This window comes from Typopeltis vanoorti, chromosome 3, assembly GCF_054136105.1.
Source record: "Typopeltis vanoorti isolate ZY-2024b chromosome 3, IOZ_Tvanoo_1.0, whole genome shotgun sequence".
Taxonomy (NCBI): Eukaryota; Metazoa; Arthropoda; class Arachnida; order Uropygi; family Thelyphonidae; genus Typopeltis; species Typopeltis vanoorti.
In genome coordinates, this window is record NC_143551.1 from 66,304,971 (window position 1) to 66,323,356 (window position 18,386).

At 33.5% G+C, this 18,386-nt stretch overlaps 1 protein-coding gene across 2 annotated transcripts in view; it reads right to left on the reverse strand.

Moving 5' to 3' along the window:
• LOC150108226 (ubiquitin carboxyl-terminal hydrolase 2-like) overlaps positions 1 to 18,386 on the reverse strand; it is an 81,582-nt gene that overhangs the window by 36,786 nt on the left and 26,410 nt on the right. Inside the window, exons 1-3 of one of the 2 annotated variants that reach the window (XM_090415678.1) lie at positions 13,863 to 14,327; positions 8,606 to 8,719; positions 4,815 to 4,941 (exon numbers count right to left, since the gene is read on the reverse strand). In XM_090415678.1, the coding sequence (XP_090271804.1) occupies positions 4,815 to 4,941; positions 8,606 to 8,719; positions 13,863 to 13,994 (373 nt within the window). In that variant the 5' untranslated portion in view covers positions 13,995 to 14,327. Of the gene's footprint in view, positions 1 to 4,814; positions 4,942 to 8,605; positions 8,720 to 13,862; positions 14,328 to 18,386 lie in introns of those variants that run through there. The other variant, XM_090415677.1, reaches the window with a different exon arrangement.

Below are 18,386 nucleotides of genomic sequence, written 5' to 3' on the forward strand. Positions count from 1 at the left end.
TTGATGCGTAGTGAAATTTGCATAATATATCTTTTGCTGTTGATAAATATGTCCTCGCCTTTGTGCTAATTAGTAAATAGCTAATTGTATTGATGTTCTAATTAAAATAAGTTATATGCTGAATTACAAACCTGGAAATTATGACCAACTCAGGAGAATACTGTATTTGGTTCCTTGGTATTAGTTACTGAATAGGAAAGATATCAGTAATGTATGGGAATCTTTGAAAATGTACTTAAATGACACAGTGCTGGAAGAACAATAGAGTGGGAATGAAATGGATGTGCAAACCTTATTAAGCGAGAGATTCATAAGAAGAAGAAGATGTTGAGGTGTGAAAAGAAATTGGCTATACGAACTCAAGGCAATTTCTTTTCGTAGCTAAATCGGAGTGTGAAAAGAAATTGACCGTAGAGGAAATCCAAAAGAAGTTTATTGAGATGTCGCAAGTAAAAGAAAGGATGTGGAAGAATAACTTTACTGAATGCATGTGGTAGTCTTTGTCAGAAGCTGATGAAATTGTTTTTATAACCTGGATAATAATTGCGATATGGACAAATGGAATATCAGCACGTTTGCTAAAGGAATATTCACGCAAATTGACTATATCCTTGTTATGTTTATATAACTTGAGTCTCAGCTCAGAAAAGATACCACAAGAGTTGAAAAGAATCTATGCCAGTTCCATTGTACAAGGCTGGAGCCAAAACCGATGTGTAAACTACTGGCCCATCGGGATATCTGGTGTGGTGGTGAAAATTTTAGAGAAATTGAGAAGATCTTCTCTGCAAAGAACTGCATGGATTTACTAAAGGAGATCAAGTTGATCACCTTTATTAAGGTGACTGGTGGTGTAACCCACTGGTCACCTGAATTATACATACCTAATCACTATACATTATACATAAATAATCACTATACGTGAATAACAATATATAATAGAGTCTAACAAGAAATATGCAATTGTTTGCTGATGATGCGAAGATAGGCAGAGCAATCAGGGATGCTATTGATATCCAGCAATTACAGAATGATTTGACTAAGCTGGAAATTTGAGCTATCAGTTTAAGGTCAGTAAGTGTCAAGTTATGCATTTCGGCGTGATAAGATTTCCAACGGCAATCATTTTAGCGGGGTTACCTACGAGAAACTGATAAGACTGGGGATCTTGGCGTTATGATTAATAGCAATTTGAAGTTCAAAGATCACCTAGCAAAAACTGCAAATACAATTCAGAAGATAATTCGGATGTTGAACAGAACCTTGACTTGTGTAAGGATATGGAAGTCATTTTGCCTCTTTATAAGGACTTGATAAGACCACACTGCTATTGTGCGTGAATTTGGTCCCCCGTGTTCCAAGGGGAAAAAGAAGCTGTGGAAAGGGTGCAAAGAAGAGTTACAAATAATATACGTGGATTATGGAATATAAATTATGAGGACAAATTGAAAGTATTTGGACCACAGATACTGGTTAACAGCAGAAAGAGGGAGTATATGATAGACGTCTATAAACTTCTGATCGGATGTTATAGGATATCGTCTGATGAAATTTTTCGTTGTTTGGAAGGTGGGGAGAGAACACTGGGACTTCCACGGAAGTTTAGTTTGTTCGCGGCTAAGAAAGAGGTAAGAGCCAGGGTTTTCTCCCAGAGAGCAGTGAGTGAGTAGAATAGTTTGTCTTCAGATGTAGTGAGTGCATCAAGAATGAATGAGTTTAAGAGACGTATGACGACTGGTTTTGGGTAAAGTACAGCCTCCCTTGTGAGTTCTTGTTTCCGTGAAGGTCTCGGATAATAATAAAATAATAGTTATATTAAATCAAAATTAATTAATTTAATTTAATTATTATTGTTTATTAAATTAAATAAGGTCCTCAGTTTCTTGGAAAAGACCTAAGCTCGATTCTCGTCTTGACCAGAGGAATCGTTATATGCTTTTTCCATTGAAGGTGAGTTAACTGATCTCATACGAAGTAGCAGAGTTTTTCCACCTAGAAACGAGTTTTTCATCACGCATACAGTTCAATCGGCTAGAGGACGCACACAATACACAGACAAAAATATATTAATGGACGGTAGATGGCACAACATGTATGCCATCTGCCGCCATGAATGGTGGTAGTGATGACATATGTGCAGAGAGAGAGAATTGAATAGTGTAGATGGTGAGTTTTGTAGAGTAGAGTGCCCTCCCGTGGCGAGTCGTTGAACTTCTTGGAGGTGTTACATAATAAGAATAATAAAGCGAAAACAAAGGTAATAAAGAGAAGTCTGATTACATTATTCATTGTTAGTACGTTCTGTTACATATATCAGAATTTCTATATCTCAATTATATTTATTCGCGTTTATTTATTTATTTTTATAAACTGGATATTTTACAAATACAAACAAAATTTTTATGGATGAAAGGGGAAAAAAATTATTGTCAGCCACCACGGAGGTGATTCACGCTTGTTACGGTCTATATTCTACACCCTCGCTCTGTGGAATGCAACATGAGACAAACATCTGCTTTTCCCTTTCAGCAGAAGTAAATAAACATTCTCTCCCAGGAGGTTAATAATTCTCAAGTGTAGTCACACAGCTATTTTTGCACATCACCCGTCTTTGGCATCTATGTGTGTGTGTGTGTGTGTGTCTGTTTTAAATATCATATGCTTCCTTTGATACTACATACATAGTGTTTGAAGCATTCTTATTATTAAATTAGTCTCGTGGCCCTTTCAAGCGATAACTAAAATGAACTATTGAAAATTAGGCAAACAGTATTTGTATTTCTACGTAGAAGATAAAATTATATGTCACACAGAATTTGTCGAAATATCATTCAATAAAATAATTATTTGTCCGAGTGCGTTTCAAGTTAGTCATATCAAGATGAAACCTGACATCGAACTTGAAATACACTTTTGAAGAATTCGTCAACTGTATGAAGAAAACAAAGATCGGATGAACGTTCAGAAAACGGCGAAAATTGTGTGATTGAAACTTCTCGTCTTTTCTGATTCAAAGAATCTTATCAGTTCTATATAAATTTTAGGAGCCTTTAGAAATGAAATATTTTTGACCGAACTCAATGATTTGGGCATTGTGTGTGTATGGCTCTCTCTCTCTCTCTCTCTCTCTCTCTCTCTCTCGAGAGAGAGAGAGAGAGAGAGAGAGGATAAGGAGCCTGAACTCTATACAAATATTATTATTATTTAGATTGGACAAAACAGAAACATTTTTTATTTAATACAAACAACTTTCTGAATAAAATATGTTTTAACTTTAAGAAAACACTGTAAAATATGTAAACTATCCAAAGCAAAAAAAATCAGTGCTGTTTTTACTGTTCTTCCTATACTTATTTTTTCATTGATTTACACAAAGGAAAAGTTCCAAACCAAACAACGATACAGCACCATTCATCACTTTATGAAACTCCTATTTTGAGAGACATATCTTAAAAAAGAAAAAAAAAATTTTTTTTTTCATGGCGAATAGGATTTTGCATAATTTGTCGAGTTTATATATATATATATATGTGTGTGTGTGTATATATTTTTTTTTTTTTTAATTTTTCTTTGTTTTTTACATAGCTTGGAAACCATGCTTTAGAGACGAGACATGGACCTCTTTTTTTTTTTTCAAGTCATTTCAAACCTCCAGTAAGTGGGGAGGTAGTCTCACATCGGGCGATGAAGTTCATCTCTCACCTAAAGACAGTCACAAATATCCAAGGCCCACGGCATACGTAAAGCATATGAAACTGAATAACTCATCCTGAATAGAAAACCACTTTTAGATTCTTCACGTTGTAGATAAGATTCGAACCCAGGTCTTTCCAACCTAAGGGTGCTGAGACTAGAGATAACTTGCGCTAAATTGTTCTCTCAAACCAATTTGTGTGTGTGTGTGTGTGTGTGTGTGTTTTCGTCTTTAAAACAAAAGAAAAGGAATATGAAAAACAAGTGTTTCATATGAACAGGATTCTTTAATTTTTGTACTCTTCGAATTACCATTTATTATTTTTGCTTCAAGTTCACGAGATTTTCCTTGCGACATTGAAGAATAGCAAGGAGATAAAAGTTGAAGACAGTGGTTATGAAAGGTCCTAAATCCTTGAATAATCGCCCACACGATTTGTCAAATAAAAAAAAAAATGGAGTGTACTCTCATGAGTATAACTATGGGAGAGGATTTTAGCTTAGGGAGAGAAGGTGATTTACGTGTAGGAGAGAGAGAGGGGGGGGGGGGAACAAAGGCAAAGGGATGAAAGTGCGAGCTCTGAGATACCCCAGAATTAACAGAGACTTTAAGCAAGTCTCCTAAAGAACAGATCTTTAGGAGACTTGTCATAATGATAATAATTATTGAAAATAACCAGTATTTAAATTATTTAAACTAATTTCGTTTTTTTTTTTTTGCATTTTTATAATTAAAAAAATAAATAAACGTATATAAGTCTAATAATTTTGTGATGTTTATTGTCTTAACTGTTCATTAGGTTCATTGCAAATGCAATACACACTTGTCACCCCTGTTCGAATTTGAAAGAACTACTGCCGAAAACAGACAACTGAAAATTGGTCTGGTTTTGCCTTTCTGTTCCACCACATTTTTACACACACACCCCCATTCTTTTCTAAAAGTTAACAATTTATTAACTTTTAAATCTGTTATGAACTAGAGAGTATCATATCCGAGCTAATTTATGACTGTGTAGAAGAAAATGTATTATGTTATACCAATATTCTCAAAATATTATTGATGTTTTATAATAATTATTAATAATAACACTATAACAATATCCTTTTTTCATTATTACCTTTCATCAATGCCCCTTTTGAAATCTTTGACGAGCTTCTGATATCAAAGCTATAACGATCCCGAAGACAATAATCCAACAGATCTTTAGTGTGGACTAAACATTGGAGAACGGAATTCATGTAACACTGTCAACAATAAATAAAAAGAACTGAGTGATATATATTCCTTATTATTACTATCATATAAAGCACAATATAACAAACGCAAAGTCGAACTTAATAAATATATAGCCTATTCTTTATTTATATTCTCAGTATATTCAGCGTGTCCTACTTACATATGGCAACGTTGTCTAGACAAAAAGTACAGCGTGTTTATTGTAATAAAGCTTCCATGATGCTGTCTCTAGAACAATGTTTCCCAAAGTGGGGCAATTTGAATATTTTGGGGGCAATTAGAAAATGATGTTGCATTCGTCACCTCATCACCGATATACTCAAAAAACTCACCATTGTCGGCGATAAATTGTCGATGTTGCAACCCTGACTTTCCGAGAAAAAAAGCTGACATCACTAGTACAGCAGTCAACGTAAATACAGTATCAAGAAGAACTCCCAGAAAAGCAAAATGATGAGTCTATTAGAACTTTATTCAACATAAAAGGAACAATGGCATGGCTTTCCGACGAGACAGAAACGAAATGTCGAAATTCAACTAGTTTTGCAAAAAAAATAAAAAAATAAAAAATAATATTGCCCTTCCCGTCGTCCTATTTAGTTGAATGTGGCTTGAGTGCTGTAAATGACTTGCTACTGAAAAAAAAAGAAATCATCTGGATATCACAAACCATGGCGATTTGAGATTGAAAATGACTAAATTAGTACCTCAAATAAAAACTCTTTGCAGCAGCCATCAAGCTCGAGGATCGCATTAACTTGGATTTTATTTTCCCGAGTTCAGTTCGATTTATGTTTTATAATATGCAAAGTGTAATATAAAATTTATATTCATTGAAGAAAGTCAAATTAAAAACAGTTTTACCCATGTTCCTTTTTTATTTAAAGTACATATTTATATTATACTTTTTCAGAACTTGGTTAACTATTATGCTAGGGGGGGGGCATCAAAATCTTTGAGACGTTGAGGTGGGGCATGATCCAAAAAACGTTGGGAAACACTGATCTAGAAGAAAGATCTAGACCATTATAAGTTTTGTTGTAATCACCGAACACAGGAATTTTTCCTAATCCATCTTTTATTTATATTTTTGTAATTTCTGAGTTAGTCATTCTTTAATGCAGGAAAGTGAAATTTTTTTCTAGCATAAGAATCTATATTTTTTTATTTTTTTATTTTTTATTTTAAATCCCACAAAATAGGCAATAGAATACACACGATTATGAATAGATAGCAGTTGGAACCAGTTAGGGGTTAGGAACATCACTTCTTATCTAGCACATCGAAGGAATGTACCCAATCTAATTGATGTAGGGAGGTTGACGGTGGAAACCCATTGCTATTAATTTGGAAAAAAAAATAATAATAATAATAATAATAGGACTAATAAGAAAGAGCAAACTGTCCACTCTTTGAAGACTGAAAAAACATATTAGATCGTCACTGCGTATAAACATCCTGAAGTAGTAACGAAAGATATTTAAAACTTGAAGTTATTCACTTTATTTCAAAAGAGAAAGCGAAAATTTAATTCTCGTAAACACCCAGATTGTATGCGATCATACTTACGCAATACAGGTGATAGTGTGAGGGTGGTGGCTCGATTTTCCGGTTTATACGATTCTGATGGAATCAGTGAATGTGCATGCAAAAAAAAACTGATTGGTTAAGATTACTCCATTATAACTAAAACTGTGAATCGAGTACATTTATGTATATTTCTGTAACCGGTTTGTTATTTTGGAAGATGGCTCTCCCAGCTCGCTAACGTTTGAGACATCATAGCATTCAATAGAAACAAAGCGCATAAAATCATAATTTCTTTACATGCTTTGTTAGCATTACAAAGATGTACTTCTGATATTGCTCGTTACTGTACAGGGATAGGAAAAACTACAGAGAAAAAGAACTAAAAGGCAATAAGAACTGAAAATACAATAGACAATTGCTTGAGAGAAAGAGAGAGAGAGAGAGAGAGAGAGAGAGAGAGAGAGAGAGAGAGAGAGATCAAAGATCTAATTGTATACTTCGACAAAACTTATTTCTTTCTCAAGATTTTAACTCAGGAGCTACTTTTTTATCACCACAACATCTTTTGAAAGAAGAATGAGCACACTTACAAAAGATTAAAAACAAGCCTTAGAAAAATCTCTAATAGACAGCTCTCTTAACACTTTCACATTTGAAAAGAAGTCTCTCCTCAGTAAACTAATGAGTAATGCGAACCTCACGGAACCATTGATAAGAACTTTCTTGGAAAAGTAAATTTGGCAGATCAAACTTACATGACAATCTAAAGTAAGTTATCTCATCCTTTTTCACGCTTCTCCTTCCATGTGTTAACTTAGTCATCGAAAGGGGGGGGGAGCAGAGTTAATACAACATTAAAGTGTTTGGCATGATTACGCAAAACTAGTAGGATTTTTGATAAGTATATATATAGATTTTTGATCTATATATATATATATATATATATATATATATACTATATGTGTTACTGTTATCATAGTTTGACGTCATACTCACATTTAACTATTTACATTTTTCATTTTGAAAAGCAAATTAATTAATTAGTTTTATTAGTATTGAAAATATCTTGACATTAGCAGATAAATAGTTGATTCTTAGTCCACAGTAATATTTTTTTTTTTTTTGCTCCGTAGTTTTAAATATAAAACTTTCTATGATTTTATTAAATAGAGTGTGATATGATATTATCAGATGCAAATATAATCCAAATGTATATTCTCTATGCGTGTTTGCAACGATATAGGTAGAGGGGGGGGGGATGTTTCAGAATGCTGTAGCAAAAAGAATTGTCAAAATCAAGTAGAGATGCTTGCGGCTACTGCAAACCTTGACAGCACCGTAGACTGAAGTGAGGAGGTGAACCTATTTTTGGATATTTGCGTTGTTATATGGAACAATATTTAAACAAAAAATTTAAGCATTGAAACCAATTACGACATTTCTTTCTTTTTTCTTTTTTTTTAGAATATATTTTATTAATTACGAGTGTGAAAAGCAAAGGTTATTTCTGAAAATCTGAGTTTTATTAGAAATAATTCTTTCTAAATCCAGCTGAGATCACAGCTAGGTTCAGAAATCAAGTATAGGAAAAGAAGATGACCCCCTCCCTCCGTATGCCATCGGCTAACTTACGTTGAGTTGAAATGCTTTCATAAAGGTTGTTCGCATCGTAACCGGAGATTCTAACTCAGATTTTTCCAATCAGAGGGCATCGTCGTTACCTAACTAAGTACGGAGCCCCCCCCCCACCCCACCTCAATTAACCATAAGCCATATCTGTTTTTTTCGTATGGGGAAGAAATGTGAAAACTAAAATTTTATGCTTATTGCCAGGAACCTTATTTGAGATCATTCCTCTTCTGGAATACCATTTTTCTTGAATCGATCCTGTATATTAATTTTATGAAGTGAAAAGTTAATTGGTCTGATTGGTCAAAGTCTTCCATGAGCTTGAAAGCACAATGTACACACACACTGATGGTCCATTACAATCACTGAGGGCTGAAAATAAAAGTGGATTACAGGGGTTTAAATAGTATTTAATACTCGAAACACTACAACAATATTGTTTATTATAATCTTATTTTCATCAATAAAGCTAAATATAAAATATAGAAAACAATTTCATTTAATAATTATTACCGTGTTTCCCAAATTCCTAAGTCCCACCAGGCCAGGTTTTGTTTGATCGGTAACGAAGTTTCTGGAATTAACAGTGTTGTCATTCCGGACTCTATAATTGTATGAATCATTACTCTGAAATTAAATAAAGAAAATCGATAACAATTCCAAATGAACACTATTATGATTTTTATCACGTGATGTAAAACCAAAAAGTAAATCATATAAAACAATACAAAATCATTTAATATTAATATTCACATACTACAGTTACTATTTCTCTATTAAATCAGCATATTCTATTATTTTGATGGATAATTTTCTTTATATTGCAGAAGGCTCTAAAAGTTTCCAAAGTATCTAATTCTAATTTCCAAATTATCTGAATATTACAAACAGTTATTTCAGCAGTGTCAATTTTAGGGTGGCAAAATTTAATTGATCGCTTATGAAGCCTGATAGACGTCATAGTTTGAAAATCTCATCACTTGATTTACTAACCTTTACTAATTTGCTGAAATAAACTCGATTGCAGGTGTAATTGTTGTATTCGGAGACGATAGAAAATAAATCTTCAGTCTCCTCTTAAAGACAGGAGTAACTTGACATGCTTATAGAGAGGGACTTCAATTATGTCATTTTCTTCAATCGACTCTGCATGTTAAGATAATATTCAAATCACAGTGGGAAATGAAGAATAAGGTCTGAATGGGTTGGTTATAGTATATTGGAAATTAAACTACCTACTCAGTTTCCAAAAGCTAGATAGGATTTAAAATATATATATACCCCTTTTTGAGTTATGTTAGCCAATGTATTAAATATAAGGGACACTCCTAAACAAAAACAGGCTAAAATAGCCGTTAATTATATTAATAACGTTTTGTGTTATACAGTATTTTAAGACATTATATACATTTAAGAGGTGTAAAAACTCAAATATCAAGATTATATATATAAATTTTTCATGGAAAAAAAGAAAGAAAAACTTATGTCTTCTTAAAAAAAAAACTAAAGGTGATACTTTACTCTCAAACTAGGGAAACTTTTCTTATGAGGATTTCAGAGTTGAAATGATCTTTGGGGAAAGTAAGTAGTGCTTATTATATGTACTCGTGTCCGTGCAGTCTTTTTCAGTGAGTTATGAGATTAAAAGCCTACGTTTCTAATGGGAGAAAAAGCTTATTTATTTTGTCATCCTTGGCGTTGGTGAAGACCGGATATCTACTGATTCGCAAAAAAGTTAGGGAGAAAGGAGTCCCACTAAAGAAGTATTATATAATTTATTTTATATTTAATTTATTCACGAACTTTTTAAGAGACTTTCATATATTATAATTATTGTTCACACTATACAGAGTGTTATTGTTAAGACTCCATATAATATAAAAGAGATGAATGTTAGATATTTTAATATGTAAATAATTATCATGAGCCTCCGTAGCTCAGTCAGTATAGACGAAGCCCTTTGGTTGGAAAGTGACGTGAAGAACTCACGTCACTTTCCGGTCTCATACGGAGGTAGGATTTTTTTTTCCCACCCGGAAACTCTGGTTTTTCGTCCCCCAGAACAGGCAAACTGGTCTGTGAACACATGCATCTACAGAAATAGGACATACCAGGAGGTATAGGGTTAACCACCTTATCCTCGAGACGGTAGCGGTGAAATGTAGAAATATCCTCGACACCACAAGGTAAAAGAGGAGGGAAGGAATAATAAGAAGAAATAATTATCATGAATTTCAGTTACTGTTTGATAGAGGGGTAGTTCTTTGTTATTTCCGAAACCCGATATACAAAAACAGAGGTGAAATCCAAAGTAATTTTCTCATTTTTTTTTGTACTTAGCCTAATTACAGAGTTACCTTTTAATTATAATTATGTAAGATCTTGCGCAGTTATGTCGATATCACTGTAATCAATGTAGAAGATGAACAGGTTCTTTAAGTGAAACTAGTGTACACACACACACACACACCAAGCCAAACTATATGTGCATATTAAAATATAGGTTTAAAGCATTTTCAACTCTAAAATAGTTGGCATTTTGAACATTATTCACAATGTAAAAATAAACACTGGTGAATCATACGAATCACAGAAGGCGAAAAAAAAAAAAAAAAAGAAAGTGGGACAGTGTATCCACCCACAATGTTTGTGTATGTGAGTGAGGCAGCCCAGTTTCTGCTAACGTCTCAATTGAAACTTTTCCAACTTGTTCTCTGACGTATGGCTCCTAAGCAGATTGGGACCCTGAAGAATTCTACGAATGAGACTAAAACAAGGACTAGTTTCGTCGTTTTCTCCTACTGACAAGTTACCATTTGTGTATATTTGTCACAACTATATACACAGGATAACCACCCTTTTTGTTTCCACTCGTAACCTTTCCTTCCCCCAACAGATGACGTGCAGTATACTAAGAATTTTTCAAACATTCCTAGAAATACAAAAGTACCAGACTTGCTTAAAAATACTTGAAAAAAGTTAAAGAACACAAGATTCTATAGCCTTTTACAGTTATTTTAGTATGTAAATAATTTATACTGGAAAAGCTACAGAATGTTGTGTTCTTTAAAACGAAGTTAAAACAGTTATTTTTTTTTTGTTTTGGCATGCTTCCTCTTTCTCCTCCCCTCAGAATAAGTTGATTTCAGTTTTCTTTAGATTTGTGACAATTTTATTTCTCATTTAGACCAACAAAAACATCACTGGTTTGTAGAATAGTATGTATTTTTATCATTTCATAAATTTTCCTATTTTCATTTTGAATGAGTAAAATGGAGTAATAAGACAGTTTTTCTAAAGAGTTTCAATGAAATAAATGAAATACAGATAAGCCATGAGTTGAATAAGAGAACAATGGTGAGAAAAATAATTAATTTGAGGTATTCGATATTTGAAAATCACGAAAAAGTAGTCAAACTTCCTTCTAAGAAATATTTCATCCTTTTATTGAACGAATTGCTGTTCATTCCAGTTTTCCATGTTTGATAAAAACTATATTTCCATCATCAAACTTACTTGACTGCATAGGACTTTAATTATTAATTTACATCCGTGTCATAACGCCAGTATTTCTATAAGGCCGTCAGACCAGTTCTTTGTAGCAAGTGAGCTGAATATGAAGTGTGACTTTGAAAAGAGAGTAAGAATGGGTGTTAAATGAGCATTTAAAGCAGGGATGAATCATTTATCTGGGCAATAAACGAAAGGGTTTGTAGTCTCAATAATATTAGTTTTCCATACTTAAAGTTTTAGGAATAAAAACAAAGTTCTTCTTCAAGAAGAAGTCCTGTTAATCATCAAACATTCTTTTTTAAGATATCGAAGAACAAAAGGAGTATTCGATAAAAATGTTTCACAAGGTAATATACTTTTTTCCTACTAGTGATTTTGCAAATCATGATTATATGTATCAGTAAAAATTCTGTGCAAATCAAAACTATTGACTGTAGACCTCACACTATTTCAGACAATAATATATATATATATATATATATATATATGTAGAAAGTTTTTTACCTTGGGTATAATATATGTTAAAGATACCAAGCTATTTTAAATATAAACCTGTTTTTTTACTCCATTTCCCAAGTAAGCAAACAGACAAGTCAGTCAAGTTTGCGCCTCCATAGCTCAGTCAGTAGAGACGAAGCCCCTTTGCGCTCGGAAAGACCTGGATTCGATTCCCGTCAGTGACGTTAGGAACCTTAATCTGGTCTATTTCGACTAAAGGTGAGTTAACCGGTCTCATATGGAGGTTGAGGTTCTTTCCCCCAGCAGCTCGGGCGTTTCATCCCTCAAAACAGTGAAACCGGTCCCGTGAACACACACTTCGTATTATATATATATATATATATATATATATGATGCGGCTCAAAGAGCTCCCCATACTTTCTTTGGGGAAAAAAGCCATTAGAAGATTTTATTTATTTAATTTGGTATACAGGAAGATGAAAATCTGATTGATTCAGTAACAGTATTTCTCTGAATGTCAAGAAAATGCTTGTTTCTTGTTTCAAAAACAACAACAAAAAAGTTCCTTTCTCAGAAATAAATTTTCTGTTCCTTTGTCAATGTAAATTCGAAGGTCTGTGCAGCAGTATGAAGATAATGTTGTTCGCATTGATTATAATCACTATTATTAGTATTGTTTTCCAACGTTGCATGAAATCACAAGACGTTGTGGGAGAGCAGATCGTCTACAGACCACAATGTGTACCCTACCATGCTTTGAATACACTTGACATCAGTGCACTCACCAGCAATGCATTCCACTGTTTCACTACCTCCCTTGAACACACACAAAAATAAACGTCCCTCTTCACCATTCACAAGATGCTTACACAGCTTCCAAAGATGACACCGCGTTTTCTCTCTGTCTGTTATCCTTTGCAATAATTCAATTATGTTTGTGTAAATGCTTCACTCACCAACTTATGTGTCAATCATATTGTCTCTTTTCCTTCTACCTGCCATGCTCACTTTATCCTCTTACTCAATATTTCACACTCCAAAGACAGTCTTAAACACTCTCCTTTCTGCAATATTTCCTTAATTCAGATATCCCGCTGACCATATATGAGTAGAGAAATCTAGTTGACACTTGATCATTGCCTTATACAGTGGTACTATCAACTCCATGTCACTATTTGTTAGTCCTTCGTATTATTGCAACAGTTTTCTGAATAACCTTTACATCTTTTAAAATTATGGATTTTAACAAAATATTTCGTGAATGTGCATCATTTCGCTATGAAATAATACACAAAAATCTAGATTCGAGCACAGAAGTCTAGATAAATCTTATATGGTGGCACTATCACCTCCTTGAAATCAATGCATTTATTTCGTTCATTGTAATAATATAAAATCACTGTTCATTTTTTTATATCTCATTTATTTGAAAATGAAACAAGACATATTAGCACAATATCTAGGTGGCGCAGTGATATTTTATATTGACGATAAAGAGTATCGTCCCTGTTGTTGCAGGTTAGTGCGAAGTGTTTGATATTTTTCTGATTTCAAATAAACAAAAATTGTTAGTTGTCTTTAATTTAGAACTATAATCATGCGAAACTTAAACAATCACTCTCTCTATATAGAGTCGATATAGACAGTTATTATTTGGATTTTAAATTTGTTTATATAGCCAATAAGCAACATGAATATTTATCGAACATAATACGATATATTATTATTATTATTATTATTATTATTATTATTATTATTATTATTATTATTATTATTATTATTATTATATAAAAGTTACCTTGTACAGAATACTGTTTGATTGACGAGTTTGACTAAGTAATGCATGAATTATCACAATAACTGTCACTAAAGAGACAAAAATCAACAGTAGCAAGCCATTAAATTCTGGATTATATAGAGATATTTTCATCTTTCTTTCTTCCTATTAACCAAATTGAATAATCTTCTAAAATTAGTTTACGTTGCCTAATGCAGTTTGAAAAATATATTCCTAACTTTAACATAAGAGCACTAATCGAGTTTGAATCGTTGGCAAACAGACTTATTTCGCTTCCACTGCGAGAAATGCTTAACATCTTACTTCTCTGGATTTCGTTTAAGACTTGTTTACGATATTCATTGTACTAACGCTCTTACCCACCGATATATGCCAGCCCGCAGAGTTAGACTAGTAGTATTATTAGCAGACGACATCGGACTAGGTTTACACAGGAAGGGACTTTTGTCAAATAACTTTTTAAATGCTTAATGTTCGCTCCATTTTCCAGAATGAAATGCAGTACTGTAATGTAGAGGTTAGAATTTCGTAACTACCACTACATAGACTAATTTTATCTTTCTTCAGTAAACCGAGGTAGGGTGGTATAAAAATAGCAGCTTGCTCGCTGTACCCATTGTAATGTGTTCTTTCTCACATATGTCTATTCATTATCAAATATGTTTCTTTATATTTACTCTTTCACGTCTTAAGAACTTATTAATAATAGATTTGAGTAATTGGGCGATAAAATGTATGTGTTGCATTAATTAGTATCTAATAATAATAATAATGTGTGGCGAATGATAACGAAAAGTTGATGACATGAGTGGCGTACAGAATTATACGAAAATTTTCAGAAATTTTAGCCATATTAAAAACAGCTATGTTCCAGATTTGTTCGAAGTAGACTGAACGATTTGGCCTGTAACGATATCAGGAAAGGAAAATGGGAATCCCCTCCCTTTATTCCGTTCATTTTTGTCTAAATGGATTGAGATTCTCAAAAAGTATAAGTAACGTAAGATACGTAAGATATATTCCAAATTTGGCAGAAAAATGACACGCTGTGAGCGTATTTGGCTACTTTCGAAATGTGCTTTTTTTATTAATTGTATTTAATGCTTCAGATTTGGCAGGGTGTCCGGTTATCAGTAATATTAAGCGCAGAACCGGATTTAGACGGTCGAATTTTGGCCCTGCCAATTCTTGTAATAACAGTATACTGTTTCTTTATAGTACTTGGTTTAAGTCATCGCCATGACACTTGATCACTAACTGTTCTTATTAAGAGTCATTCAGAGCGATCTTCAACTTGCTTTAACTTCAGCTCTATTTAAATACTGTATTTTTAATCTGCTACTTTTATTCGAGATATATTTAATACACTGAATATATCTGTCGAATATTCAGATATAAAACTGAAGCGTCAGTTTTATAAAACAAGCGTCAGATCCATTGAATGAAAGAATTCAAATTCTTTGAAATTAGGAAAAGCAGAAAAAAAAGTCGTTTCTTCTTATTGATTTACTTCTCCAACACAGATAGTTCAATCGATTTTAACCAAAGTAGGAATATTGTAGTTTCCTACGTTGTTTCAGGCTTTATGAGAATTTCGCCAGAATTGGACTTCATTTTGAAGGGACAAGATTTAATGAATGGGAAATGAGGTAAAATGCCAATTTCGACTACTTTTCTGGTCGAAATTGGCTTATTCAACCTATAAGCTTCACTAAAAAATTGAATAGCTAGGGCCGCGCCAACCCGAGGGTGAAAGGGGTGCACCGCACCCGGGCTGCAACATTGATTGGGCGGATTTTATGTAGCTAATATCTAATTTGGATTATACAATGCAGTATTACGGGAGCGATAAAAGTTTGCACCCAGGCGGCAAATACCCTTTGCGTGCTTCTATGAATAGCATCTCCTAAAAACTCTCGGCTAAACAGCCATATACTGCGAATGTAGGAGTTTATTTGTCATCATGGAAGCTGCTTCTTGGCTGAGATTATTCTTTATATTATTAAAACTGTAAATCTCCCTCTGAAATTCCAAATAACAATACAATTAACAAAAAACTCGGTACTTTCTCGTTTGTTTATGTATGAGATGAATATTATAAATGATCTTGAATGAGTTGCTACATGATGAACAGAACCGCTGGTAGCAAAGGTTGTCGATAATCCTACTAAGAGAGAGAGAGAAAGAGATTATCAACAAATTGTAAATCCAGACTTCAGTTAGATGTAGAGGTATGGTGAGGGGAAACGAATGTGAAATACTTAATTTTTTAAACATTTGTTTTATTAATATCATTCTAATTTTCGCTTATTGCATTTCAAATGTTTAATGTATAATATAAATAAACAGGTTTTTGTTATTCAATTTTATTCAATGAAATTTTTCCTCTGATTTTTATGTGGAAGATTACTCCCGATCGCTCACCTCCTGAGTCCATAATAGTTGGCCTCGTTATCAAATTTTTGTATCGCTCTTCACGTCTTTATTCCGAACTGGGGGATTTGGGACTCTAAACGTTACATTCCTCCCATTCGAAGGGACATCGGTGGTGAATTCTACACTCGTGTTTTTTTTTTTTTTTTTTTTTTTGTCGATTCAACTCTCATTGCCGAGTAAGTCTCAAAACAGATAATTCCATCGTTTCTTGGTTGTTTTCCATTCAAATTTCTGCATGCCATTCGATTAACTCACTTTAAAATGCTACTAGAAAACAACATTCGGCTGACACATCCAGTAGTGTTAAAGCTTAGGAAACTACTTTTTTTCTATAAAAAGTACGTACCTCCCCACCCTATCCCGAGATCACGTGTCTTCTTGTTTGTAAACACTTATTGGGCAATGAAAACCGGAATCTTAAATAAAACAAAATACAGAGAACACTAACCTTTCATTGCGTTTTTGCTGTATTGCTAATGTAAGATACAAATGCAACATCGGAGAACGTAAACAACTCGTTTCGTATAATAGGCTGATAAGGAATCATCCTTAATTTTGGGCAGTAGATGATTTTCATTACTCAGTGTGAGACCACCATTGTACTTATTGGAGAACTCTAATCGTTTTAAAAAAAAAGTGCCAAATTTTGTCTCGGGGTTCCCAGATATCTAATTCTTAGACTAAGAATTAGATATCTAACATATTGTAGATTTATAATGGGTCAAAGCATCATAAAAATGTGTTCCCATAGTTCCTAAAGAGAGTAATGTGCTCTCGCATATTTCTTTAAGTGAGTAATATTAGTAATAGTAACCGGGCATTATTTCCTTTCATTTGAAAAGGCCTACGTTCGATTTTCGTTGTGACGAGAGAAATCTTTATATGGTTTTTTTTTTTTTTTTTTTCAATTGAAGATGAGTTAGCCAATCTCATACGTATGTATCAGCTTTTCTTTCCTTGTCTCCCGGAAATGGTTTTTCATCCCACAAACAAACAAATCTACGAGAAAACACATAAGTTATAGACAAAACATACTATTGTTGGGCGATAGATGGCGCTGCGTGTAAATGGTGGATAGTACGTGGTATGTAGATAAAGGATTAATTAGTGGAATGAGTATTTGAGCTTCATGGAGGTATCACGTCATAATACTAATATTTAATGCTCGTAAATAACGTACATTAAGAATAATCCTAATATCACTTCTGTGGCATCAGTTATCTTATGGGTGGCAGTTTTTTTTTTTTTCCTCTCCCCAAAATAAACAAACTAGCAGAGAAAACTCGCAATTAACATAGACGTAATACACTGATCTCGTAGTTGCTCCTGTGCTATAATTTCTAAACGAATCAACCCAATGAATAACACTAATCCCAGTTCTTACTAATTCTAACACTAATAATACCAGTACAACTTATATATATTATACACAGTGTTATCACACTGATAATACTGTATATAGGTGTCGGTTTTTTCCTCTCCCCAGAATGAACAAACCAGACAGAAGATACACGCAGTCAACAGAGACGTAACACACAATTAAGATCTCGTAACCTTAACTGCTTCTACTATAATTCCAAACGACAGAGTCCAACCAAGAATACTGATCTCAGGTCTTGACAGTTTTAATACCACTAATACCAATGCCATTTCTAACTCCAATAACAGTAATTCCAATTCTTACCAACTCTGATACCAATAATTGCTGATGAATGTCTCATAGTCAAGATTAATGCAAATAAACTCACTGTTGAAGGGGATACAAATCCTTTGATGTTTATCTGCCAGTAAGCGAAACTCTAAGAACTAGGACTAAGATCTATGAGTTTCATACCAAAAAACTATCGGCAAATCCAAGTGAAGTAACTACTTGGTAGTATAACACCAAGGCAACTCGTATCAAATGTGGAGCAAGCTCCCTCACTATCCTTGATATTTTCTCATAATGTAAAAACATAGCCCCTAGGGGATGTAATACTGTAATTACATTATGAGTAGAGGTCACTACCCAGACCGGTTTCAACCTTTTTTGAGGTCTCATCAGTGAGTAGGTAGACACCTGGAAGATATAACAAGGTTTAAGTGAAA